The 27,759-nt window shown below is 43.2% G+C and overlaps 1 protein-coding gene and 1 pseudogene across 1 annotated transcript; both read left to right on the top strand.

The window, feature by feature from the left end:
• Positions 1-22,431, top strand: part of LOC141027025 (uncharacterized) — a 142,371-nt pseudogene extending 119,940 nt beyond the window's left edge.
• A 734-nt stretch (positions 22,432-23,165) lies between these two features.
• Positions 23,166-27,547, top strand: LOC109733925 (aluminum-activated malate transporter 9). The gene is made up of 6 exons (XM_020293134.4): positions 23,166-23,651; positions 24,933-25,070; positions 25,166-25,435; positions 26,170-26,306; positions 26,398-26,544; positions 26,622-27,547. Exons 1-6 carry the CDS (start codon positions 23,276-23,278, stop codon positions 27,297-27,299), a joined length of 1,746 nt encoding a protein of 581 aa, XP_020148723.1. The 5' UTR covers positions 23,166-23,275; the 3' UTR covers positions 27,300-27,547.
• Positions 27,548-27,759: the final 212 nt, after the last annotated feature.

Below are 27,759 nucleotides of genomic sequence, written 5' to 3'. Positions count from 1 at the left end.
AAAAATTCAGCACATTTGGAGAACCTTCATTTCTGCACAAAAAACAACACCACGGTAGTTCTGCTAAAAACATCGTCAGTCCAGGTTAGTTCCATGCAAATCATACCAAAACCATATAAAATTGTTGTAAACATGGCATTAATACTTCATAAATAATAGATACATTGGAGACATATTATTATTGTCCTACAAACTCTGCGCTTGGAGGCCCAACACGAGTCTACAAGAATAAGTTGTGTAGTAGACATGAAGCTCTTTTCTGGCGCCGTTGCCGAGGAGGTGAGTGCTTGAAGGTATATCTTTAGGTCTTGCAATTGAATCTTTTAGTTTTTTGTTTTATCACTAGTTTGTTCTATAAAATAAAAGTACAAAAAATGGAATTGAGGTTGCTTCATACTATTCATCTTTATAATGGCTTTCTTGAAAATGATGGAACGGAAAATTGTGCTCAATTGATAGAAGAAGAATTCAAGAAAATGTTTGGCATACAATCTTTGAATGATGAGCATGATTGCAATGTTTTTAGTACGAATTCTATGAATATCCAAAATACTAATGATGATAGCACTAGTCATGACAAAAATGTTTCTTATAAGCATGTCAATTTTTGTTGAGTGCATAAAGTTTGTGAAGACATGCCTTATATGGATAATAGATTTTGTAAGAATCATAAACATGATAAAACCAATTGGTGGCTTAAAGTGATAGATGAATTTGCTACAAAATTGTGCTCCCTTCATCCCATTACTTGTGAACTTTGTAATAGGGTTGGTCATCTTAATTTCCAATGCAAACATTTTCATGATCGAATCCTGGAGAAAGATTGTAATGACTTGATCACCCTTGAACTTTATAATAAACTTTGTTTATTTTTGGGGTGTGAAGAATTGTCACATAAAAATAGTTGGTTTGAAGCATTCATATTCAAAGACCATGCTGAAACTACTTTAAAAGAAATCTATGTGTTTTGTGTGGTAAATTGCAATGAAAATGCTTATATTGCCAACTATAGAAAGACGGGAAAACCAATAGAATATAAAAGGAGCACGAATGAAAGGGTAAATATTTCCACTTTCCCTCCTATTGTCTCTCATGATGAAACAGGTGCTGTGAAAGAGCTTCATATCCAACCAATCCCATCAATAAGAAGCTCAGAAAAATTAATTAAACGCACACAAGATGTGGTGAAGGAGAAGAAAAGAAGAATAGGTAGAGATAAAAAGGTATCGCTCTGAAATGATGTTGCTCCTATTATTGTCGTGCCTGATGAGAATGAATCAAAAATAATTGTGAAAGATGATACACTTGATGATGATATTGCTTCTTTGTCTTCCGGCACATTGTACGAAGGAACTATTGAGGATGATTTTGTTATGCCTATTACTTGTTGTGATGATTATAATTGGGAAGATAGTGACACTTTATAATCTCGGGAATCTTTTTGGCACCAACTTGAAAAATTATGATGATAGTAACTAGTATTATATTATTGGTGCTATTCATACTATTAGTGATAAGAGTGATTACGCTAATGATATGCAAAACCACAAGCTTGGGGATGCTATGTTTGATGAGAATGACATGTTTGAGAATTTATTTGCTGCAATTAATGTTTGTCCCAAGCTTAGGGATGCTATGCTTAATGAAGATTATCTTTTTAGTCCCCGTACTTTGAATGATCAAATTTGTTATGATGATTGCATGCCTCCTATTTATGATGAGAACAAAGTTGCTACTTATGATGACTATTGTGATGATACTTATGTTATAAAACGTAGTGATGATTATATTTATAAAACTTGTCATAATTACCCTTTTACTGAGCATTACTCTTTTAATGTGGAAACAATTTATAGTATTAGAGTTTCCTATGATACTCCCACTTTTATGAATGAGAAGAAATTTGCTTATGTGGAGAGTAATAATTTTTTTATGCTTGTGGATCATGAAAAGAATGCTTTATCTGATAGCTATATTGTTGAATTCATTCATGATGCTACTGAAAATTATTATGAGAGAGGAATATATGCTTCTACATATCTCAATAATATCAAGTTTCCTCTCTTTATGTTGAAAGTTTTCAAGTATTGCTTGTTTTACCTTCCTGTGCTAGTTGATTCTTGCTCCCATATATGGTTTGCTCACAAATTACCTATGCATAGGAAGTTGGTTAGGCTTAAATGTGCTACTCGTATGCTCCATGATGCTCCCGTTATGTTTCAATTCTTTACTTTTATGCGAGCATCATTGAAATCATCATACGTGGCTACAAAGGCATTAAAGAAAAGCGCTTGTTGGGAGACAACCCAATATTTCCACCTATTGTTTTTGTGTGTCAAAATGATTAAGCTATTGTATTAATCATGTTTTATATCTTTTCTTCCAATAATGTGCCAAGTAAAGCCTTTAGGATAGTGTGGATGATAGTTGACTTGATTCTGTGCAAAAACAGAAACTTTTGCGCCCTATAACAGAATTGTTTAAAATCACTGAAGCTTCGAATTTTTTTGAATTTTTTACACATGGTTTATATACAAATTTCCTACGTTTTCCTAATGTTTCAGAAATTTTGGAGTTAAGTAAGCATGGTCATTCCTCAGATCATTACAGTCTGTTTTGTTTATGACAGATTCTGTTTTCGATGCATAGTTTGCTTGTTTTATAGTTTCTATGGCTTATTTTGGTCAATATAAATTGTAGAAATTGTAGGGTGTTGTAGGCATTGTGTGAGAAAATATATGAATCTTGTCTTGACAGTACCAAAGTGAATGATTTACTCTTTGTCATACTGACCTATCTCATGAAATTACGTTAAGTTTTGTGTGATTGAAGTTTTCAAGTTTTGGGTGAGATATCGATATGAGGAGAATAAGGAGTGGCAAGAACCTAAGCTTGGGGATTCCCAAGGCACCCCAAGGTAATATCTAAGGAAGATCAAAGAGTCCAAGCCTGTGGATGCCCCGGAAGGCATCCCCTCTTTCGTCTTCAACATTATCGGTAACCTCACTTGGAGCTATATTTTTATCCGTCACATGATATGTGTTTTGCTTGGAGCATCATTTTATTTTGTGTATATTTGCTTGTTGATATTTACAATAATGCCAAGTGTAGCCTTTACCATGCTTATTTTGCAAATCTACATGTTGCTATTTAAAAACAGAAAGTTTTCTATCATTTTCTGAATTCATCAGAAAACTCAGAATGTGATAAAATCTTGAAATTTTAACACAATAAGCTACAACAAAATTTTATACTGTGTGGTAATTTTTCAGAATTTTTGGAGTAAGATAAGTATTGATCTTTCTTCATCCTTTACAGACTGTTCTGTTTAGACAAATTGTTGTTATATTTGCATTGTTTGCTTGTTTATGATTCTATTTAAGGATAGGAGTATTAAATATGCAGAGGCATTTAGTATGCAATGTTTAATTATAATTTTAGTAATTTGTCACATTATAGAATGATAAGGTTTTGCATTGATTTATACTAACTTATCTCATGAGTTCTTGTTGAGTTTTGTGTGGATGAAGTTTTTGAGATTTAGGGAAACCGTGATATGAGATAAATTAAGGAGACACAAAAGCTCAAGCTTGGGGATTCCCAAGGCATCCCAAGTTAATATTCCAATAAGTCTAAAGAATCTAAGCTTGGGGATGCCCCGATAGGCATCCCACCTTTCTTCATCAACAATTATCGGTTAGTATCGGTTGAACCTGAGTTTTTGCTTCTTCACATGAGATGTGCTATTCTTGGAATGTCATTGTATTTTGTTTTGTTTTTTGTTTGAATAAATACTTAAGATCTAAAAAATTTAAATGAGAGAGAGTCCTCACATAGCTACTTAATTATTTAACTACTCATTTCATCTTCACTTATATCTTTTTGGAGTACTTTGTCATTTAGTCTCGTTCTTCACTTATATCCTAAGAGTAAATTGTTGAATGAATTGAATATCATAAAGTTGAAAATATACGTGCTTCATATGCTTGTATCTTGCCTCGTAGTAGTTTCACATTGGCTTTAGAAAGTAAAATCTATTGAAACTTGACAATCACAATATTGGCCATACAAACAATTCATGAATGATTAGTATAAGGAAGAGAACTTTCACATATAAATATATTATCTTGGAAATCTTTTATGATTGTGAATACCCATTAATTATTTTCAAACTTGAGCAAATTAGTAGAAGTTGGACAAGGAATACAACGTAATGAGTTATGTTTGGGTATATTTGCATAGAAGTTATATTGTTATGGATCCTCCAACATGTGGTGCTTGCTTAGGATCTTTTGCTAGCCAAAAAATCATACTAAGTAGAGATACTACTTGTCCATCCAAAAACCCTTAAAACTAGTTTCTTGCCATGAGTGTACACCATATCTACCTATGGATTGAATAAGATCATTCAAGTAAGTTGTCATCAGTGCAAAAAGCAATAAAAATTGCTCCTAAAATATGTATGATCTTTTATTGAAAGGGAAAATAAGCATTGTATGAACTTGTGATGGTAAATAAATAAAAGCAACAGACCGCATAAGAAAGGTTGCTATCACAAGGGGTGATATAATGTGATGTTCCTTTGCATTAAGAGCCTGCACATCCAAAAATCAAAAGCGCAAGACAACCTCTGCTTCTCTCTGCGACGGGCCTATCTTTTACTTTTCAGTTTTTACTTTCAGGCAAGAGTCAATAGTATTCCTTCTCATTTGAATCTCAATTATTCTCAAGTTGGGAGGCATCATGTGGTGAGGAAAGACCCAGGCACATATGGCCATTCAAATATATTGGATCATGAATTATTATTGTTGACAATTATCTCTATGATAAATAAGTTGGGAGGCGAAACATTAAGCCCCTATCTTTCTCTCTGTTCGATGGATGCCATTTGTTCTAAAAATATGCTTTGAGTATTAGCAATCATAGAAGACTATATGATAATTGAGTATGTGGAGCTCTTACTTAGACTTTGTTGAAGATAAGTTTAATTGCAATTGGTTGATAACTAAGAACCATAACATGTCAATAGCTAGGTACTTGATCATGAGAAGTTTTATGAGAAATGAGCTACTGTTTGTGATATATATATATATATATATATAATGATGCTAGAAAAAATGATTAGAATTATCATTGATCAAACTTATGCACTTTCCTAGCATTCACACTTCATAAATTATTTCTTTTATCATTTACCTACTCGAGGACGAGCAAGAATTAAGCTTGGGGATGTTGATACGTCTCTAACATATCTATAAATTATGAAGTATTCATGACATGTTTACAACAATTTTATATGGTCTTGGTATGATTTGAATAGAACTAACCCGGACTGACGTTGTTTTCAGTAGAACTACCGTGGTGTTGTTTTTTGTGCAGAAATAAAAGTTCTCGGAATGGGCTGAAAACTTACGGTGATTTTTTGTGGACCAAAAGAGACCCCCAAAGCTTTGAGGAAGGACCAGAAGCCTCACGAGGAAGCCACAAGCCTGGTAGGCGTGACCTCTCCCCAGGTGGCGCCTAGCGAGCTTGTCACTCCCCCGTGGGCCCCCTTGGCGTGAGACCGACGCCAAAAATTCCTATGAATACCAAAAACCCTAGAAAGAAACCAAGAACTTCTGCTCCGCCGCCGCAAGCCTCTGTACCAATGCGATCTCATCTGGAGGCCTCCTCTGGCACCCTGCCGGAGGGGGAAATCGTCACCAGATGCCATCTTCGTCATCCTGGAGATCTCCGTGACAAAGAGGGAGTAGTTCACCTCGAGGCTGAGGGTATGTACTAGTAGCTATGTGTTGATCTCTCTCTCTCTCTCGTGTTCTTGATTTGGCACGATCTTGATGTACCGCGAGCTTTGTTTTTGGATCATATGGTGTTTCTCCTTCTCCATCTTGTCGTGATGAATTGATTTTTTACCTTTGAGGTTTCACTATTATCGGATGGAATACTTGTTGGATTTGAGAACACTTGATGTATGTCCTACATATGAGTACCGTGGTGACAATGGGGTATTATATTGATTCACTTGATGTATGTTTTGGCACTCAACTCGCGGACACCCGAGGTGACATTGGGGTAATAATCTACGCATAGGGGTTGATGCATGTTTTCGTCCTAGTTTCTTCGGTACAAATCTTTGGGCACTCTTTGAAGTTCTTTGTGTTGGATTGAATATTATGAATCTGAAGTTGTTTGATGCATATCGTATAATCAACTCACAGATACTTGTGATGATGTTGGAGTATCTAGGTGACATTAGAGTTGGTTGATGTGTATCGTATGGTGTTATTTTAGTACAAACTCTAGGTATGTTTGTGACACCTATAGGAATAACTCAATAGATTGATAGGAAAGAATAACTTTGAGGTGGTTTCGTACCATACAAACAATTTCATCTTATGTTGTCCGCTTGATAAGAACTTTGGAGTGACTCTTTGTTGCATGTTGAGGGATTGTTATACGATTCAATTATGTTAGCACTGTTGAGAGATTGCATTGTGAAAGTATGAACCCTAGGCCGTGTTTCTAAGAATTTGCAATACCATTTGTGCCCACTTTTACTACTTGTTACTTTGCTGTTTTTTTATTTTTAGATTACAAAAACCTATATCTACTATCCATACTACACTTGTATCACCATCTCTTCGCCGAACTAGTGCACCTATATAATTTTCCATTATATTGGGTTTGTTGGGGACACAAGAGATTTCTTGATTTGATTCCAGGGTTGTTTGAGAGAGACTATCTTCATCCTACGCCTCCGACGAATTGATAAACCTTAGGTTATCCACTTGAGGGAAAATTGCTACTGTCCTACAAAACTATGCGCTTGGAGGCCCAACATGAGTCTACAAGAATAATTTTGTAGTAGACATCAATATGTTACTTGCCCGAGATTCGATCGTCGGTATCTCCATATCTAGTTTAATCTCGTTATCGGCAAGTCTCTTTACTCGTTCCGTAATACAAGATCATGTGACTAAACTCATAGTCACATGAAGCTTCTTGTGATGTTGTATTAGCGAGAAGGCCCAGAGATATTTTTCTGTCACATGGGGTGACAAATCCCAATCTCGGCCCATGTAACTCAACAGACTGCTACCTCTTGAGCTTGCGTTGGTTTTTCCCTTGAAGAGGAAAGGGTGATGCAGCAAAGTAGTGTAAGTATTTCCCTCAGTTTTTGAGAACCAAGGTATCAATCCAGTAGGAGACTACACACAAGTCGCCTCGTACCTACACAAACAAATAAGAACCTGGCAACCAACGCGACAAAGGGGTTGTCAATCCCTTCACAGCCACTTGCAAAAGTGAGATCTGATAGAGATAATAAGATCAATATTTTTGGTATTTTTATGATATAAACTGAAAGTAAAGAATGCAAAGTAAAAATAGATTGGAAACTTATATGATGGAGAATAGACCCGGGGGCCATAGGTTTCACTAGTGGCTTCTCTTAAGATAGCATAAGTATTACGGTGGGTGAATGAATTACTGTCGAGCAATTGATAGAAAAGTGCATAATTATGAGAATATCTAGGCATGATCATGTATATAGGCATCATGTCTCCGACAAGTAGACCGAAACGATTCTGCATCTATTACTATTACTCCACGCATCGACCGCTATCCAGCATGCATCTAGAGTATTAAGTTCATAAGAACATTGTAACGCATTAGGCAAGATGACATGATGTAGAGGGATAAAATCAAGCAATATGATATAAACCCCATCTTTTTATCCTCGATGGCAACAATACAATACGTGCCTTGCTGCCCCTGCTGTCACTGGGAAAGTACACCGCAAGATTGAACCCAAAGCTAAGCACTTCTCCCATTGCAAGAAATATCAATCTAGTAGGCCAAACCAAACTAATAATTCGAAGAGACTTGCAAAGATAACCAATCATACATAAAAGAATTCAGAGGAGATTCAAATATTGTTCATAGATAATCTTGATCATAAACCCACAATTCATCGGATCTCGACAAACACACCGCAAAAAGAGTTACATCGAATAGATCTCCAAGAAGATCGAGGAGAACTTTGTATTGAGATCCAAAGAGAGAGAAGAAGCCATCTAGCTAATAACTATGGACCCAAAGTATAACACCCACGATGCGGCTATATCTCCCACGTGTCGGGGCACGACTTAGAGGCATAACCGCATAGTGGTTTTGTCGCAAGAAGGGTCATCTTTACACAATCCCATGTAATGAACAAGAATGGGATAAAGAGTTGGCTTACAATCGCCACTTCACACAATACATAAATATAATTCATACATCATCCAAAATACACACATAGACCGACTACGGTCAAGATCCAAATGAAAATAAGACAAACCCAAATGCTAGATCCCCGATCGTCCCAACTGGGCTCCACTACTGATCGTCAGGAAAAGACACATAGTAACGACCATGTTCCTCATCGAACACCCACTTGAGATCGATCCCATCATCTGCACTGGCATCGTCGGCACCTGCAACTGTTTTGGTAGAATATGTGAGTCACGGGGACTCAGCAATCTCACGCCCGCGAGATCAAGACTATTTAAGCTTAAAGGAAAGGATGGTGTAATGAGGTGGAGCTGCAGCGGCAATAAGCATATATGGTGGCTAACATACGCAAAAGAGAGCGAGAAGAGAAGCAATGGAACGGTCGTCATCTAGCAATGACCAAGAAGTGATCCTGAACTCCTACTTACGTCATACATAACTCAAACCGTGTTCACTTCCCGGACTCCGCCGAGAAGAGACCATCACGGCTACACACACGGTTGATGTATTTTAACTGGGTCAAGTGACAAGTTCTCTACAACCGGACATTAACAAATTCCCATCTGCCTCATAACCGCGGGCACGGCTTTCGAAAGATGATACCCTGCAGGGGTGTCCCAACTTAGCCCATCATAAGCTCTCACGGTCAACAAAGGATAAACCTTCTCCCGGAAAGACCCGATCAGTCTCGGAATCCCGGTTTACAAGACATCTCGACAATGGTAAAACAAGACCAGCAAAGCCGCCCGAATGTGCCGACAAATCCCGATAGGAGCTGCACATATCTCGTTCTCAGGGCACACCGGATGAGCAGTCCGTACAACTAAAACGAATCCTCGAGTTTCCCCAAGGTGGCGCTGCAAAGGGCTCTAGTTTGGACCAGCACTCAGAGGAACACTGGCCCGGGGGTTTAAAATAAAGATGACCCTCGGGCTCTAGAAAACCCGGGGGAAAAAGGCTTAGGTGGCAAATGGTAAAACCAAGGTTGGGCCTTGCTAGAGGAGTTTTATTCAAGGCGAACTGTCAAGGGGGTCCCATAAATCACCCAACCGCGTAAGGAACGCAAACTCAAGGAACATAATCCCGGTATATCAGTAACTAGGGCGGCAAGAGTGGAACAAAACACCAGGCATAAGGCCGAGCATTCCACCCTTTACCAAATATATATAGATGCATTAATTAAATAAGAGATATTGTGATATCCCAACATATCCATGTTCCGACATGGAACAAACTTCAACTTCACCTGCAACTAGCAACGCTATAAGAAGGGCTGAGCAAAAGCGGTACCTTAGCCAAACAACGGTTTGCTAGGAAAGGATGGTTAGAGGCTGACATGGCAATATGGGAGGCATGATATATCTAGTGATAGGTAGCGCAGCATGGCAATAGAGCGAACAACTAGCAAAGCAAAGATAGAAGTGATTTCGAGGGGTGGTCATCTTGCCTGCAAGGTTCTCAGAGTTGTCGAAAGCTTGATCCTCGTAAGCGTACTCAACAGGTTCCTCGTTCACGAACTCATCTCCCGGCTCTACCCAAGACAAGAACACAAACAAATGGAACCACAATCAACCACGAGAAATGCACAAGCAACATGATGCAAAACATGTATGATATGCAAGATATGATATGCGATGCATATGCGTGCTCCGGAAAAGAAAATGATGAACAAGGAAGTAACTTGGAAAACCAAGCATGCCACTGGAAAGATGAGATGATTTCGGTCGAAATCGATATAAAGATCACCGGAAACGGATGCACGGTTTGCAAATGGCAAGCAAAACAAGAATGACACGAATCTGCGATTAACAGCATGATAGCACTTAAAATGCAACAAGTAACAATGCTACAGCACTCCAACATAGCAACAAAGCATATGGAAGTAATCTACAGGTGATGCTTGACAAAAGATGAACACTGAGCTACGGCTAGATCACAACATATCAAGCTCAAACAGGCATGGCAAAAGTGCAAAAGATAACAGGTTCACAGACTTGGTGAAATTACTGGACATGCCTGAAACAGCATCAGGTAGCAATGTTCAGAGCACGAAAACAACATGCTACAGGAAGTTAACCTGGCAAAACAAGGCATGGCAGTATTCTACTAAATTCATATGACAAAAGTCCCTTACTTACCATAAGCCAAAAATTACCATAAGATATGATGGCAAGCATGTAAACATAGCAAGTTTCGTTAACAGGTTTCAGACAGCAGAAAACAAAGCATGGCAGAAACAATAATATGAGGGCATATTGGAGAGCTTGATGCACTCACCACAAGGCAACTCATGACAAAACAAGCATACCTATGGCAAGATGGCAGGTTTATGAAGCTATCCATGGCAAGAACAAGAGCATAGCATGTATGGATCAACTACAATAAGCTTGGCAAAATTGCATATCATGTTAAGAATCTGCCAGAAATATTTTATAGAAAAAGTAGAGCAAGATTGAGTCATGCTATGGCACTCCATAATTGTAAACAAGGGCAGGAATGGATCAATTGCAACTATAGCTACAAAACATCCTTACTGAACATCTCCAAAATATGCATGGGTCTCTCTGTAGCATCAAGTTTACATGGCAACAAAATAACAGCAGATAAGGACTTCGAGAAATCCCTAAGTCTCTGAAATCAGAAACATTACGGAGCCTAGTTTGCATGCTTGTGCTAGTCACCACAGAGATCACAAAATACATGGCATACACCACTAGAAAGATGACATGGCATACAACAAAACACATGTAGAGCTCATGCCCAAAAGATGCACAGATAAAATGATACAAAAAATAACAAATCTCCAAGTTCTGTTAAGAACCAGCAGATAACAGCAACTAGCACTCTTGCAACAGAGATTTGCGCATCAATATGACCTCTAATGAACATGGTGCAATTGAACAAAATGTAGAGCATCACGGGACGAACAATTTGACATATTACACGCGCAAAACGGAGCTACATGCAAAGAGTTATGCAATGTTGAACAAGTGCAAGTACTGTAAAAATCAAAAAGACTTAGGAAAAATGGGGGGGTCTCGGGTCAACCTCGTTGACTCAGATCCGATCGGGCTCTGCTCGATGGAGCTCGGGTGCTCGCCGGCGAGGGCCGGAGTAGGAGGGGGGCGCGGCGGCCGGAGGCAGGAGAGGCGGAGGAGAGGACGGCGGGGCCGCGGCGCGTTGGCGGCGGCGGGGATCCGCGGCGCGGCGGCGGCGGGGCGGCGCTGGCGGGCGACGGCGAGGCGGCCGGCACGCGGGCAGGCGGCGGCGCGGGCAGGAGGCGAAGGGCGCGGTGGCGCGAGGACGGCCGAGCCCCGCGGGCCAGGCGCGGGCCGTGCTGGCCGGCGGCGCTGGAGCGGCGGCGGGACATGTGGCGGCCCCCGATTCGTCGGGCGGAGGCGGCGGACACGTCCGGCGGCGGGGAAAATTGTCCGGGCGCGAGGTGGAAGAGGGCTGGGGTTTCATCTGCGTGCGTTTTCGGGGGAGATGCATATTTATAGGTAGAGGGAGCTAGGAGGCTCCAAATGAGGTGCGGTTTTCGCCCACACGATCGTGATCGAACGACCTAGAGCATGGAAGAGAGTTTGGTGGGTTTTGGGCTGGTTTTTAGGGGGGTTTTGCTGCAACACATTGGAGTACCAAACGACCTCCGAATGGAACGAAACTTGACCGGTGGTCTCCGGGTGGTATACTAAGGCCACTAGACAAGCCTCGGTCCATTCCGAGAATGTTTGACACCCGCACACGAATGAAAATAAGAGGGGTGCGCCGGAGGAGATAGGAGCGCCGGATTGCAAAACGGACAACGGGGAAAATGCTCGGATGCAAGAGACGAACACGTATGCAAATGCAATGCACATGATGACATGATATGAAATGCATGACATGAACAAAATGCAAAACGAAAAACAAAACCCGACCACGGAGGGAATATCATAACACAAAGCCGAAAATGGCAAGAGTCGGAATTACAAATATGAAAAGTTACATCCGGGGTGTTACACAAAGGTCTGTTGTAAACTACTCACACATCATCGGGGAGGCTATGGTGTTGATGTGGAAGCCCTCCGTGATTGATTCCCCCTCAGGCGAAGCACCGGAAAAGGCCCCAAGATGGGATCTCACGGGTACAGAAGGTTGCGGCGGTGGAAATAGGGTTTCGTGGTGCTCCTGGATGTTTTCAGGGTATATGTGTATATATAGGAGGAAGAAGTAGGTCGGTGGAGCTGCGAGGGGCCCATGAGGGTGGGGGCACGCCCAGGGGGGCAGGCGCGCCTCCCTGCCTCGTGGCCTCCTCGCTTCTTTCTTGACGTCCACTCCAAGTCCTCTGGATCATGTTTGTTCCAAAAATCACTCTCCCGAAGGTTTCATTCCGTTTGGATTCCGTTTGACATTCCTTTTCTGCGACACACTGAGATAGGCAAAAAAACAGCAATTTGCACTGGGCCTTCGGTTAGTAGGTTAGTCCCAAAAATAATACAAAAGTGTATAATAAAGCCCATTAAACATCCAATACAGATAATATAATAGCATGGAACAATAAAAAATTATAGATACGTTGGAGACGTATCAAGCATCCCCAAGCTTAATTCATGCTCGTCCTCGAGTAGGTAAATGATAAAAACAGAATTTTTGATGTGGAATTCTACCTAGCATAATTTTCTATGTAATTTTCTTTATTGTGGAATGAATGTTCAGATCCGAAAGATTCAAGATAAAGGCTTAATATTGACATAAAATAATAATACTTCAAGCATACTAACTAAGCAATTATGTCTTCTTAAAATAACATGGCCAAAGAAAGTTCATCCCTACAAAATCATATAGTTTGGTCATGCTCCATTTTCGTCACACAAGAATGCTCTCATAATGCACAACCCTGATGACAAGCCAAGCAATTGTTTCATACTTTAGTAATCTCAAACTTTTTTCAACTTTCACGCAATACATGAGCGTGAGCCATGGATATAACACTATGGGTGGAATAGAGTATGATGATGGGGGTTATGTGGAGAAGACAAAAAAGGAGAAAGTCTCACATTGACGCGGCTAATCAATGGGCTAGGGAGATGCCCATCAATTGATGTCAATGCAAGGAGTAGGGATTGCCATGCAACGGATGCACTAGAGCTATAAATGTATGAAAGCTCAACAAAAGAAACTAAATGGGTGTGCATCCAACTTGCTTGCTCACGAAGACCTAGGGCATTTGAGGAAGCCCATTGTTGGAATATACAAGCCAAGTTCTATAATGAAAATTTCCCACTAGTATATGAAAGTGACAAAACAAGAGACTCTCTATCATAAAGATCATGGTGCTACTTTGAAGCACAAGTGTGGAAAAAGAATAGTAACATTGTCCCTTTTTATTTCTTTTCTTTTTTGGGTCTTCCTTTTTTTATTTGGCATTTCTCTTTTTTTGGGACAATGCTCTATTAATGATAATCATCACACTTCTATTTATTTACATCTCAATTATTACAACTCGATACTAGAACAAAATATGACTCTATATAAATGCCTCCGGCGGTGTACCGGGATAGGCAATGAATCAAGAGCGACATGTATGATGAATTATGCATGGTGGCTTTTCCACAAATACGATGTCAACTACATGATCATGCAAGGCAATATGACAATGATGAAGCGTGTCATAATAAATGAAACGGTGGAAAAGTTGCATGGCAATATATCTCGGAATGGCTATGGAAATGCCATAATAGGTAGGTATGGTGGCTGTTTTGAGGAAGATATAAGGAGGTTTATGTGTGATAGAGAGTATCGTGTCACGGGGGTTGGATGCACCGGCGAAGTTTGCACCAACTCTCAAGGTGAGAAAGGGCAATGCACGGTACCGAAGAGGCTAGCAATGATGGAAAGGTGAGAGTGCGTATAATCCATGGACTCAACATTAGTCATAAAGAACTCACATACTTATTGCAAAAATCTACAAGTCATCAAAAACCAAGCATTACGCGCATGCTCCTAGGGGGATAGATTGGTAGGAAAAGACCATCGCTCGTCCCCGACCGCCACTCATATGGAGGACAATCAAAGAACACCTCATGCTTCAAATTTGTTACACAACGTTTACCATATGTGGATGCTACGGGACTTGCAAACTTCAACACAAGTATTTCTCAAATTCACAACTACTCAACTAGCACAACTCTAATATTACCATCTTCATATCTCAAAACAATCATCAAGTATCAAACTTCTCATAGTATTCAATGCACTTTTTATGAAAGTTTTTATTATACCGATCTTGGATGCCTATCATATTAGGACTAATTTTATAGCCAAAGCAAACTACCATGCTGTTCTAAAAGACTCTCAAAATAATATAAGTGAAGCATGAGAGATTAATAATTTCTATAAAATAAAACCACCACCGTGCTCTAAAAGATATAAGTGAAGCACTAGAGCAAAATTATCTAGCTCAAATGATATAAGTGAAGCACATAGAGTATTCTAATAAATTCCGATTCATGTGTGTCTCTCCCAAAAGGTGTGTACAGCAAGGATTATTGTGGTAAACTAAAAGCAAAGACTCAAATCATACAATATGCTCCAAGCAAAACACATATCATGTGGTGAATAAAAATATAGCCTCAAGTAAAGCTACCGATAGACGAAGACAAAAGAGGGGATGCCTTCCGGGGCATCCCCAAGCTTAGGCTTTTGGTTGTCCTTGAATTTTACCTTGGGGTGCCTTGGGAATCCTCAATCTTAGGCTCTTGCCACTCCTTATTCCATAATCCATCAAATCTTTACCCAAAACTTGAAAACTTCACAACACAAAACTCAACAGAAAATCTTATGAGCTCCGTTAGTATAAGAAAGCAAATCACCATCATAAGTTACTGTAATGAACTAATTATTTATTTATATTGGTGTTAAACCTACTGTATTCCAACTTCTATATGGTTCATACCTTCCAATACTACTCATAGATTCATCAAAATAAGCAAACAACACACGAAAAACAGAATCTGTAAAAAACAGAATAGTCTGTAGTAATCTGGATCAAACGTATACTTATGTAACTCCAAAAATTCTGAAATAAATTGCTGGACGTGAGGAATTTGTCTATTAATCATCTTCAAAAATAATCAACTAAGTATCTCTCTCCAGTAAAAAGTTGTAGCTAATCTCGTGAGCGCTAAAGTTTCTTTTTTTTACAGCAAGATCATAAAGACTTCACCCAAGTCTTACCAAAGGTTCTACTTGGAACAAACACTAATTAAAACATAAAACCACATCTAAACATAAGCTAGATGAATTATTTATTACTAAACAGAACCAAAAAGCAATAAACAAAAATAAAATTGGGTTGCCTCCCAACAAGCGCTATCGTTTAACGCCCCTATCTAGGCATAAAGGCAAGAATAGATCTAGGTATTACCATCTTTGGTAGGCAATCCATAAGTGGCTCTCATAATAGATTCATAAGGTAATTTTATTTTCTTTCTAGGAAAGTGTTCCATGCCTTTCCTTAACGGAAATTGGAATCTAATATTTCCTTCTTTCATATCAATAATTGCACCGATCGTTCAAAGGAAAGGTCTACCAAGAATAATGAAATCTACGGGCACATAATTCCTATTTGCAACAATAAGAACATCATTAATCCTTCCCATAGGTTTCTTAATGGTGGAATCCGCAACGTGCAAGTTTAAAGAACAATCATCAAATTCACGGAAACCTAACACATCACACAAAGTTTTTGGAATCGTGGAAACACTAGCACCCAAATCACATAAAGCATAGCATTCATGATCTTTAATTTTAACTTTAATAGTAGGTTCCCACTCATCATAAAGTTTTCTAGGGATAAAAATTTCCAATTCAAGCTTTTCTTCATAAGACTGCATTAAAGCATCAACGATATGTTTGGTAAAAGCTTTATTTTGACTATAAGCATGAGGAGAATTTAACACGGATTGCAACAAGGAAATACAATCTATTAAAGAACAATTGTCATAATTAAATTCCTTGAAATCCAAAATAGTGGGTTCATTGCTATGTAAAGTTTTGACCTCTTCAATCCCACTTTTACCAATTTTTGCATCAAGATCTAAAAACTCCAAATCATTGGGACGCCTTTTAACTAAAGTTGACTCATCTCCAGTCCCATCATTATCAAGATTCATATTGCAAAATAAAGATTTAATAGGGGACACATCAATTACTTTTAGATCTTCATCCCTATTACCCTCTAGATCTTCCGGTTTGGCGGCCATCTTATTGACTAAGGTGGCCTGCTTATCCGAAATTTGGGTTATTAATTTTTCAAGATGAGAAAACTGAGATTCCAAACCATAAAATTCCTTAGACATATCATCAAGCTCTTTATTCATGTACTCCATAAAGCCTTTTTGCTCTTTAAGCTCGTTTCTAAAGAAATTATTATGCTCAAATTGCAAAGTCATAAAGCTTCTGACGTTGTTTTCAATTTCCTCCAACCTTTTAAGGTAGGGATCAATGTTTTTAGGCAGGGCCGTTAGGGCAGACAGGCAACAAGAAGCAAGTGAAAAGAGACGAACGGAAAAAGAGGGCGAATAAAACGGCAAGGGTGAAGTGGGGGAGAGGAAAACGAGAGGCAAATGGCAAATAATGTAATGCGAGGGATAAGAGTTGTGATGGGTACTTGGCATGTCTTGACTTGACTTGGCAACTGCGCCAGAAATGGCTTGTTGCTGGTAGATCGAATCTTGACTTGACTTGGCGTAAGCCTCCCCGGCAACGGCGCCAGAAATCCTTCTTGCTACCTCTTGAGCTTGCGTTGGTTTTTCCCTTGAAGAGGAAAGGGTGATGCAGCAAAGTAGCGTAAGTATTTCCCTTAGTTTTTGAGAACCAAGGTATCAATCCAGTAGGAGACTACACACAAGTCGCCTCGTACCTACACAAACAAATAAGAACCTTGCAACCAACGCGATAAAGGGGTTGTCAATCCCTTCACGGCCACTTGCAAAAGTGAGATCTGATAGAGATAATATGATAAATATTTTTAGTATTTTTATGATATAAACTGAAATTAAAGAATGCAAAGTAAAAATAGATTGGAAACTTATATGATGGAGAATAGACCCGGGGGCCATAGGTTTCACTAGTGGCTTCTCTCAAGATAGCATAAGTATTACAGTGGGTGAACGAATTACTGTCGAGCAATTGATAGAAAAGTGCATAATTATGAGAATATCTAGGCATGATCATGTATATAGGCATCACGTCCGCGACAAGTAGACCGAAATGATTCCGCATCTACTACTATTACTCCACGCATCGACCGCTATCCAGCATGCATCTAGAGTATTAAGTTCATAAGAATAGAGTAACGCATTAGGCAAGATGACATGATGTAGAGGGATAAACTCAAGCAATATGATATAAACCCCATCTTTTTATCCTCGATGGCAACAATACAATACGTGCCTTGCTGCCCCTGCTGTCACTGGGAAAGGACACCGCAAGATTGAACCCAAAGCTAAGCACTTCTCCCATTGCAAGAAAGATCGATCTAGTAGGCCAAACCAAACTGATAATTCGAAGAGACTTGCAAAGATAACCAATCATACACAAAAGAATTCCGAGGAGATTCAAATATTGTTCATAGATAATCTTGATCATAAACCCACAATTCATCAGATCTCGACAAACACACCGCAAAAAGAGTTACATCGAATAGATCTCCAAGAAGATCGAGGAGAACTTTGTATTGAGATCCAAAGAGAGAGAAGAAGCCATCTAGCTAATAACTATGGACCCGAAGGTCTGTGGTAAACTACTCACACATCATCGGAGAGGCTATGGTATTGATGTAGAAGCCCTCCGTGATTGATTCCCCCTCCGGCGGAGCGCTGGAAAAGGCCCCAAGATGGGATCGCACGGGTACAAAAGGTTGCGGCAGTGGAAATAGGGTTTCGTGGTGCTCCTGGATGTTTTCGGGGTATATGGGTATATATAGGAGGAAGAAGTAGGTCGGTGGAGCTGCGAGGGGGCCACGAGGGTGGGGGGCGCGCCAAGGGGGGCAGGCACGCCTCCCTGCCTCGGCCTCCTCGCTTCTTTCTTGACGTCCACTCCAAGTCCTCTGGATCACATTTGTTCCAAAAATCACTCTCCCGAAGGTTTCGTTCCATTTGGATTCCGTTTGATATTCCTTTTCTGCGAAACACTGAAATAGGAAAAAACAGCAATTTGCACTGGGCCTTCGGTTAGTAGGTTAGTCCCAAAAATAATATAAAAGTGTATAATAAAGCCCATTAAACATCCAAAACAGATAATATAATAGCATGGAACAATCAAAAATTATAGATACGTTGGAGACGTATCACAGACACATTCAAAGATACCTGTAGAGCACCTTTTCACCCAGTTACGAAGTGACGTTTGATAGCACACAAAGTATACCTCTGGTATCCGGGAGTGACACGATCTCATGGTCTAAGGAATTGATACTTGACATGAATAAAGTTGTAGCAAATAACTAAGTGATACGATCTAATGCTAAGCTTACGGTTAGGTCTGTCCATCACATCATTCTCCTAATGATGTGATCCAGTTATCAATTGACAACTCATGTCTATGGTTAGGAAAGCTTAACCATCTTTGATCAACGAGCTAGTCTAGTAGAGGCTTACTAGGGACACAATGTTGTTTATGTATTCACAAATGTATTTAAGATTTCCGGTCAATACAATTCTAGCATGGATAATAAACATTTACCATGAACGGAAAATATGATAATAACCATTTTATTATTGTCTCTAGGACATATTTCAAACACACTTTGCTTACCGTGACTAACTTGCATTCACAACTCCATAAACCTCGATAAGAGGCAATGGCCATTTCCTATGCTCACTGTGGTATCGATACTCTTACTTACAAAAAGCTACAACTAAACTCTGTGCACTTGTAGATCATCAGTAGCCACACTGCCTCCCCCAGTTTCGGCGCGTAAGTCTCCTCCTGCAGCTAGCCGGCTAGGTCCTAGAAGTCCGCGAGCATTGTCTCCACATCGACAGTAGCAGCCGACGGCATGGAGTGCTGCTAAGATCAAGCCGACCACCTCGAGGAAGATGGTGCTAGTGACTAAGGTTGCAATGTCAAGGCCCTGCAACAAATGAACCAATAGCTAGTAGCAAGCTCCATGTATTAGTAATTCGTACAACTAGCTCATATGTCCAAGAGCTCTCAGGCTTAAAAGTTCTTCATTGATTCTGACGAGATCTCCTTCACTTAGTTCGCCTTGGGTCGAACGGAAATGGCTAGTCACACCCCCTTCACACCGCCATCCTCATCCGCTGCAACTCGAGTTCCGCCTATAGCTCTGGCTTGGAGAATGATCACAACGTATGCGATGCTCACTTCAGAGTGTCGGCTGCAGCTCCTATAGCAGATTCGAGTCCGGCGCACTGCTTGGATTGCAGCCAGCCTGCCTTCGAACTCGCCGGAGCATGAGGAGGAGGAGAGGAGGTGAGGCAGAGACAGCGCTTTCGGCTGCGGAGTATGAGCTCGCCCAAAGAGGAGGCGGCGGAGCAGCAGACCATCCTAGACTCCATCCGCTAGGAGGCGAAGGTGGAGGCAAACCACCACTACCTCCACGAGTCACGTGTGGAGGTGGACGCAATCTTCGCGGACGTGGAGTCCAGTGAGGAGTCGGAGCCACCTGTGGCACCCATCCGCCAGGTTGCAGGCCCCTCTGGCATTGCCAGCACGAAGGTGGTCGACATCTCCAACGACTAGTAGAAGTAGGCTAGGTTTATCTCAACGACACTTATTTTGGGACGGAGAGAGCAATATTTAGTAGTACAAAGACTTTATGTGATGCATGATCTAGTATGAATTTTAGTAATGAAGTTTAAGGTATATGGTTGCAATGGACAAAAAATGAGTGCTGACGAATCACTCTCCACGTATGCGCCAGCTTGGTGGTGGATATTTGGGGGGGGGGTAGGGGGTGGATTTTGCTAGGTAGTTGCAGATGCTCACGCTTAGAGCATCTCCACTCGCGCCCCCAACATACCCCCCAGGGCTCTCTTTTTAGCGCCGGCGCCGAAAAATTGGCCCAGTCGTGCCCCCAGGGCCTTGTTTATCGTTGGTTTGGGCCAAAATAACAGTCGGCGAACCTGAGCCGAACCCAAGCCCCCGGGGTCGTCTGGGGGTGCCGGCCGAAGCGAAAAGGCGCGTGGGTCCGCTCTGTCAGCGAGAGAAGGCCCTTTTTCCCACCGACCCCCCGCTTTCCCCCCTCCGTTTCCCTCCATTCCCCCCCTTCTGCCCCTCTTCTCCCGCCATTCTCCTCCATCTCCCCTCAATCCGGCCGTCATGCTGCCGAAGAAGTACACGGCCCCTCGCGCCGCTACCGATGCCGATGCCACCCAGCCAAAGCAGAGGAAGCCGATGGCGCCGCCGTCCAAACCACCGGGCATGTCGAACGCCGACTGAAGGCGGAGGTTCAGCGCCGGGAGGCTGTCACCACCGACTGGCGGAACAGGCTCAACGCTAAGAAGGCCCGGGACAGGGCGGCTGTTGCGACTGAGCAGGCAGAGGCGTGTCGCGCGGCGGAGCAAGCAGAGGTGTCTCGCGCGGGGATGATGAATCCACCCGGCGGCCACGGCCCGCACGCTCCCTGGCGCCAGCACAGCGTCGGGTCGCCGACCGACTTCTCGGCCGTCGACAAACCCCTGGGGGTGCGCGCCCTCGCCTGGCTACGCCGACAGCGACGCGCACGGCGGGTTCATCCCCAACATCGCCTTTCCGCATGGCCACCCCGCCCAGCGCACGCCCTCACCCGCATTCGCTGGCGTCCAGTACCCCCCGTACACCTGCTCACCGCCGGCTTACGCAGCCTCCTCAATGCCGCCTCTGCGCCGTGGTGCGCTGCACTTCTCGCAAGCCTCATCGTCGTATCTCGGCAACCCCAACGCGATGGAAGCCGACATGGACGACATCATCACGCGCGGCTGGGCCTCCGCCGCCGCCTCCCCCGGGTTCAATGCCCAAGACGATACAATGGACCTCATCGGCGACATGGACGATGAGCTCGACTACGGGGAGGAGGAGGAGGAGGAGCCGGCGCCTGCTCCGGCGAGGAAAGGGAAGAAGAAGAATCGGGCGGCCAGGACTGGCGAGTCGCGCGTCAAGTGGGAGTCCAAACAAGACAAGTGTCTCGCCGAAGCGTGGAAGACCGTCTGCCTCGACCCGATCACCAGCACGAACCAGAGCGCCGACACGTACTGGGAGCGCATCAAGTCGGAGTTCGACGAGCGCAAGTTGGTCGACCCCTACTTCGCCACCATCCACATGAAGCGCGGCTCGAAGGCCATGGCGAACCATTGGGCGTCATCCAAACGGCGTGCAATAAATGGCATGAGATCGTCGAGGAGGTTGCGGCTCGCCCGGAAAGCGGTGCCAACATCGAGGGTCGGGTATGCACAGACGCCGGTCCCTCGCCCATTTTCGCCGTTGTCGCCGACACTTGTTCCTCGACGCAGATGGTGCAGACGTTCGCCATGTACTACCAGGACAGCAGCACCAACCAAGAGTTCAAGTACCTCCACGTGTTCTCCCCAATCAAGAAGTGCGAGAAGTGCGCGGACGTCCGCCGCACCCTCGCCAAGGCCAAGGAGACGTACAATCCGGACGCGCCGACGCCGGGCGCGGCCGATGGGTGCCTGGACGGCAACAAACGAGCCAAGTCGGCGAAGGACGTCGCGCCGGCTACCGCGTGGCTGCAAGCGTCCATCGAGCAGTGCCTCGGCGAAGCCAAGACCCACGCCGCCTAGAGGGAAGAGAAAACCGAGGCGCGGTGGTCGGCGTTGATGACGAACAGCGCCATCAAGCTCGACCTGCTCCAGACCAACGTCGCCGTGAAGAAGAGGAACACCGACCTGGCACTCCTGATTGGGGGGGGGGGCGGACATGTCGACGATGGACGAGCAGGACAAGGCGTGGTACCTGGCGGAGCGTGGCCTCATCTTGAACCATATGCCGTTGGCGGCCGTGCCAACTCCCACGCCGACCCCAACGCCGCCGCCAAGCCCGAGCGATGATGCCTCCACGACGCCCAGCACAGAAGCCGCGCCGACGCCGACCAGCCCGCACACGCCGACTCCCACCAGTCCGACGCCGGAGGTCGACACCGCCGTTTGATGCATTGCCTACGCGTCCTTCCTTTTGAACGCCGAACTTTCGAGTTATTGATCGCTGAACTGTGGCAAGGTAATCGCCGAACTGATCGCCGGACTTGTGGCATTTTTTTGGATAGCAGGAATGACAAGTTTGAATTTATGACGTCTTTAGGGGCGGCACCTGGGGGCGTGGCTGGAAACTAGATCGCCCCTAGGGCCAAAAAAGCGCCGGCCGAAGGGCCAAAATAGCGTCGGGCGGTGCGTTGGGGGGCCGAACGACCGGAAATGCTCTTAGTCATGCATGACGCCCCTGATCATATGGATGTATATTACATATGTGTAAAGTTTGGTAACGAAAAGTAAACATGTAAGCTATACAAAAATAACAAAATGGTGATTTTCAAATAGTGAATAATACATGCACTATTCATCTTTCCAAAATCATGATTTTATCATTTTTGTGTAACTCACATGGTTACTTATTTGAGCATCAAAATTTGCACACGTGTAATATACATCCATATAGGCATGTTTATTTATTTTCAGGATTTTTTGAAACTTCAAAATAGCATTTTGGCATAATTCAAAATATAGGGCTCCAATGCACCCGTCCTTCAAAGTGACTTTTTGCAGATACTCGCGCTTAGTCATGCGTGACGCCCCTGCGCGTGGGGCGAAGAATCTGGCGCGTCTGCGTAATGATTCCCTTCGTTCGCTAAGCTAGTGATCAGCCGTCCGTCCATATCCAAGGGTAACCAGAAGCTCTATATAATCTCTCGTGTCTCCGCCAGCCAAACCCGTCCGTCCTTGCACGCACGGACGCACTGCACCTACACCGATCCTCGTGCAAGCGACCTCGCCGGCGGATGGGGATGGGCGCAGCCGCCGCGCTCCTGCCGCCGGCGGAGCAGTGGTCGACGCTGGAGGACCAGCGGGGCGGCGAATGCCCGCTGCTCTCGTCGGCGTGGAGCCTGCCAGGGCCGCCGGGGGAGGGGATCGGGAATGCGAAGCATGGGGCGCTCCGGCGCGCCGCGTCGCGGGCGTGGGGCGCGCTGGCCGCAGGGGCGGCGGAGATGTCGGCGCTCGCGCTGTCCGACCGGCGGAAGCCCGTGTTCGCGGCCAAGGTCGCGCTGGCCATCGCGCTCATGTCGCTGCTCGCCTTCGTCCGCGAGCCCCGCGACTTCGTCAGCCACTCCGTCTGGGCCCTCCTCACCGCCGTCGTCGTCTTCGAGTTCAGCATCGGTACGCACGTTCCGATCCGGCCGCCCCCTCCCTCCGACTCGGCGCTTTGCAGCGATTTGATCCACCTCTCTTCACTTTCTTCAACATTTCTGAGCCCCTTCCAAGTTTGAACTTCTGTTGTTATGAAGTGGGCCCGTGGAGCGTGGTAATGTTAACAGTATGTTCAGTGCAGTTCTGCAGCGCTGCCTGCTATGGAGAGTTGAAGTTGACCTGGTGGTAGATTAGATCGATTAAGTTACAGGTGTTTCAGTCGCAAAAAAAAAGTTACAGGTGTTTCAATGGTTTGTACAGTATTGTGAACTTGCAGATTCTACTTTTCTTTTTGAATAATCACCGGGGGGGGGGGGGGGGGGGGGGTGGATCCCCACCTGTCTACTTGCTGATTCTGTTTTTTTCTCTGCTCAGATCCATATTAGAACTGGTTCTGGGCTTCTGGCCAACCACTCTGAATATTGAGCCTGTTGCCTTTTTCTGTAAGGAAGCACCATTAATTTAGTTATCTATGAGTGATGGAAAGTGCCACTAAATTTTGTTCTACTTGGGGCCAGCGTTGATCTTGGACCAGCTGCAGAACTTATTATATGAAATGGTAGACACACCCATGATGACTAGGTAAATAAATGTATCTTGTTTGGAGGGGTAATTACTAAACAGAATTTACCAAATATTCCTAATGTTTTAACTGGCAACTGATGGAAGGCTACCATTTCCTGGATGTTGCTTGCTGATCTTTCATAGTATCACTGTGATGCAGAAATCAGCCTTAATGGTAGCGTTGTTTGTGAAGTGTATATCTCTGGTTGCAAGCTTGCCCTTTAATGGGATATCTTGCTCCGTACTTGAAGTTGTTATGAACCAACATATCGTTATTTATTTTTACCTAGTCACATGTTTTAAACTTATCACTATGATCGTTAGAAAGCACCACTGAACTCTCTTACTATAGATTCTAGTTCAGTGGCTGGGACCCTTTGCTGTAGTACCCGTTGTAGAACTTACACAGATGCACGCTCGTGCGTTATGCAGTTCTTAACATGGACCGAAGATGCTATTTCTGACGTGCAGTTCTTAATTAGCAACTGGTGAAGGCTCTTTCTTTCTCCTGTAGTTTTGCTGGTCTGCATAATACCATTTCGATATGGAAAGTAAGTATGAAGATATTTACAATCTGTATTTGTCTTACCTGCCTCTCACTGATATGGAGCTTTTAATGCTAAATTTCATGGTGTGTACATTCAAAAACATTATTGCCCTTCATTAATTTGGTCCACTGTTATGCAGGTGCAACACTTAGCAGAGGTTTCAATAGGGGATTAGGAACACTTACTGCAGGAGGGCTTGCTCTAGCAATTGCTGAATCGGCCAAAAACCTGGGGGAAATGGAAGAAGTGATTATTGTTGTGAGCACCTTCACTGTTGGTAAGCATCAAAAGCATGCTGAGTTCATGTCCTGGTGCATGTTATGCGAGTGTATCTAACTTGTTGTCTATCGGCTTTATGTTTTTGACTGCTAGGTTTTTGTACAACCTTGGCAAAGCAGCACCCAAAGATGAAGCCTTATGAATATGGATTTCGTGTATTCTTGCTAACATTCGGTTATGTCATGGTCTCTGGATACAGCACAGGGAAGTTCACTGATACAGCTGTAAACAGATTTGTATTCATTGCTCTTGGTGCTGCTGTCAGTCTGGGAATCAATATAGGCATTTACCCAATCTGGGCTGGAGAGGACTTGCACAATTTGGTTGCAAAGAATTTTGCTGGTGTTGCAAATTCCTTAGAAGGTATAAACCTTCTACCCCCTAAAAAATTGATGCTTAGAATCATTGTATTTTTTTACAAGAAAACGCACAAGCCTTGCATCTCTTCATGCATTGATAGTAGAAGAAAATTAGGACCCTGATAAGTGCCACACGTGTGGCATGAACACATGGCAACTCCGAACATTTTTTATGGCAACTTTCTTTTCGGATGGCAAATTTCAGTTTTTCTTTTGGGTTTTTCTTTTCGGATGACAACTTTAGTTGTAAAAAAGTCAGGACTGGATTGCTTTGTGCCACATGTGTGGCACTTATCATTTGGGAAAAACTATGTATAGGCCCAAAAGGACCATCACCCCTAAAAATTCGAAGCAACACTCCGAAGTGCTAGGCACTGACGGGAGAAGCGCCTCCAGGCCAACTGCCCCTGCATTAGCTCACTGCCAAACCTCAGGCTTGATATTGTCAAGCAAGTTGGCGACGTTGAGTTCTGTGTTGCCAAAGACGGCAGTCTTTTGCTACTTCCAGATCCACCACACTGTGAGCATGACCACCAAGGAGGTGCCTTTTCACGACGTTGGTGGGGTGGAAAGGTTGCCATGATGTCACTAATCAACGAAATCGTAGCATTTCTCATGTTGAATTGTTTAAATTTCCCAGAACAGGTAGAAAATATTAGTTGTATCATTGCGATGGCTGTAGAGTGTAGGTACGTCTGATTCTTACGCCTTTATTGCCAATTTTGCTGTTCATTCTAGGCTGTGTTGATGAATATCTGAAATGCATGGAATATGAAAGGATTTCTTCAAGAATACTTCTATATCAACCTTCTGATGATCCTCTATATAGTGGGTACAGGGCAGCTGTTGAAGCATCAGCACAAGAGCAAACCTTGGTTTGATCTTGCTCTAAAGCTAACACTTCTATTTAGATTATCTCACCTTTTTATGTCAATGTTTAATCGGTTCTTTTGTATGTGCTTCTAGCTAGATGATGCTATATGGGAACCACCCCATGGCCCTTACAAAATGATGAGCTATCCTTGGAAGAGTTTCACTAAAGTTGGTGGAGCACTGAGGCATTGTTCCTTCACGGCCATGGCACTGCATGGTTGCATTCTTTCAGAAATTCAGGTTTGCTAATATAGTTTCCTCGACGACCTGTTGAAGTTGTGCATGTATTTTCTAAACATCTATATATCTGATTTTAGGCACCGCCGGAAAGCAGAAAGGTCTTTAGTTCAGAAATTCATAAAGTGGGCAGAGAATGTGCTAAAGTGTTGCGCGAGCTTGGGAACAACGTCAAGACAATGACAAAGTTGAGCTCTTCAGATATTCTATTTGAAGTCCACTTGGCAGCTGAAGAGTTGCAAAAAAAGATTGATGAGAGGTCATATCTTTTGGTGAATACTGAAGCGTGGCACACTAGCAAGCGAGCTGAAGGAATCAAAGATGCCATGAATGCCACCCTTATCACGGGAAGAGAAAATAAGAATGAAGCGTTGGAACCTACCATTGCTGATCAAACTTTGGCATACCATTATAAGACCTTTGCTGCTAGTTCATTCCGTAGCAGATATGATTCATCGTCTACCATAGACGGCTACAAGAAGCTACCACATTGGCCTGCTCGAACAACGTTCCATCCAAACCTGCCACTTGAAGACACGGAATCAAAAACATATCAAAGTGCAAGTGCCTTATCCTTGGCCACATTTTCCTCGCTTCTAATCGAGTTTGTTGCCCGGCTACAGAATGTTGTTTACGCATTTGAAGAACTCAGTGATAAGGCCAATTTCAAGGAGCCGGTGGAGGAGCCTGTTGCAGTTAGCAAGGGCGATGGTGGGTTTGTTGCTAAAATGTGCAAACTTGTTGGACTCAGGAGCTGACATCGACGATGACCCTGCGACGTTCCTTGTCGCCCACTTTTATCATCCAGCTCTGTTTAGTTATTCTGGACCACGATATGCAGTGAGACGATTGCTGGCGGTACTGCCAATCGTCAATTTATGTGTTTAAGCACCCTGTAAGCGCAACAGGGAAAGGTAGATGTGTTGTAGTATGCTCGTTATTAGTCATCTAGTGATGTTGCTGCTATCTTGCTTTCAATGCATTGATGTGCGATTGTTGTGCTCGATTGAAAGTTGTGCTGTTGCTAAAAACCGGTAGATTTCCTGAGGAAAGCGTGGCAGATGATAGTCACGCAGCCCTTGTTACACAGAGATCTGTACAACCATGATTATGTATAGCGGCATGATGATTCTAATAATATAACAAAAAGATAAATTTCTAACGACCGCTGTTGTAGATTAGGTTGTTTTCCAGGAGTTAGCCGCATTTGATTTGTGT

The sequence above is a fragment of the Aegilops tauschii genome, chromosome 7 (genome assembly GCF_002575655.3).
Source record: "Aegilops tauschii subsp. strangulata cultivar AL8/78 chromosome 7, Aet v6.0, whole genome shotgun sequence".
NCBI lineage: Eukaryota > Viridiplantae > Streptophyta > Magnoliopsida > Poales > Poaceae > Aegilops > Aegilops tauschii.
The sequence above is the reverse complement of the archived record's forward strand: the minus strand, read 5'-3'. Positions and strand labels throughout refer to the sequence as shown.

Excerpts from the sequence above, each read along its gene's own strand:
- LOC109733925 (XM_020293134.4), top strand. The coding sequence starts at position 23,276 with ATGGGGATGGGCGCAGCCGCCGCGCTCCTGCCGCCGGCGGAGCAGTGG. Across the intron at positions 25,436-26,169 it reads TGTTGCAAATTCCTTAGAAG|GCTGTGTTGATGAATATCTG; the intron begins GTATAAACCTTC and ends TGTTCATTCTAG. Across the intron at positions 26,545-26,621 it reads GCATTCTTTCAGAAATTCAG|GCACCGCCGGAAAGCAGAAA; the intron begins GTTTGCTAATAT and ends ATCTGATTTTAG.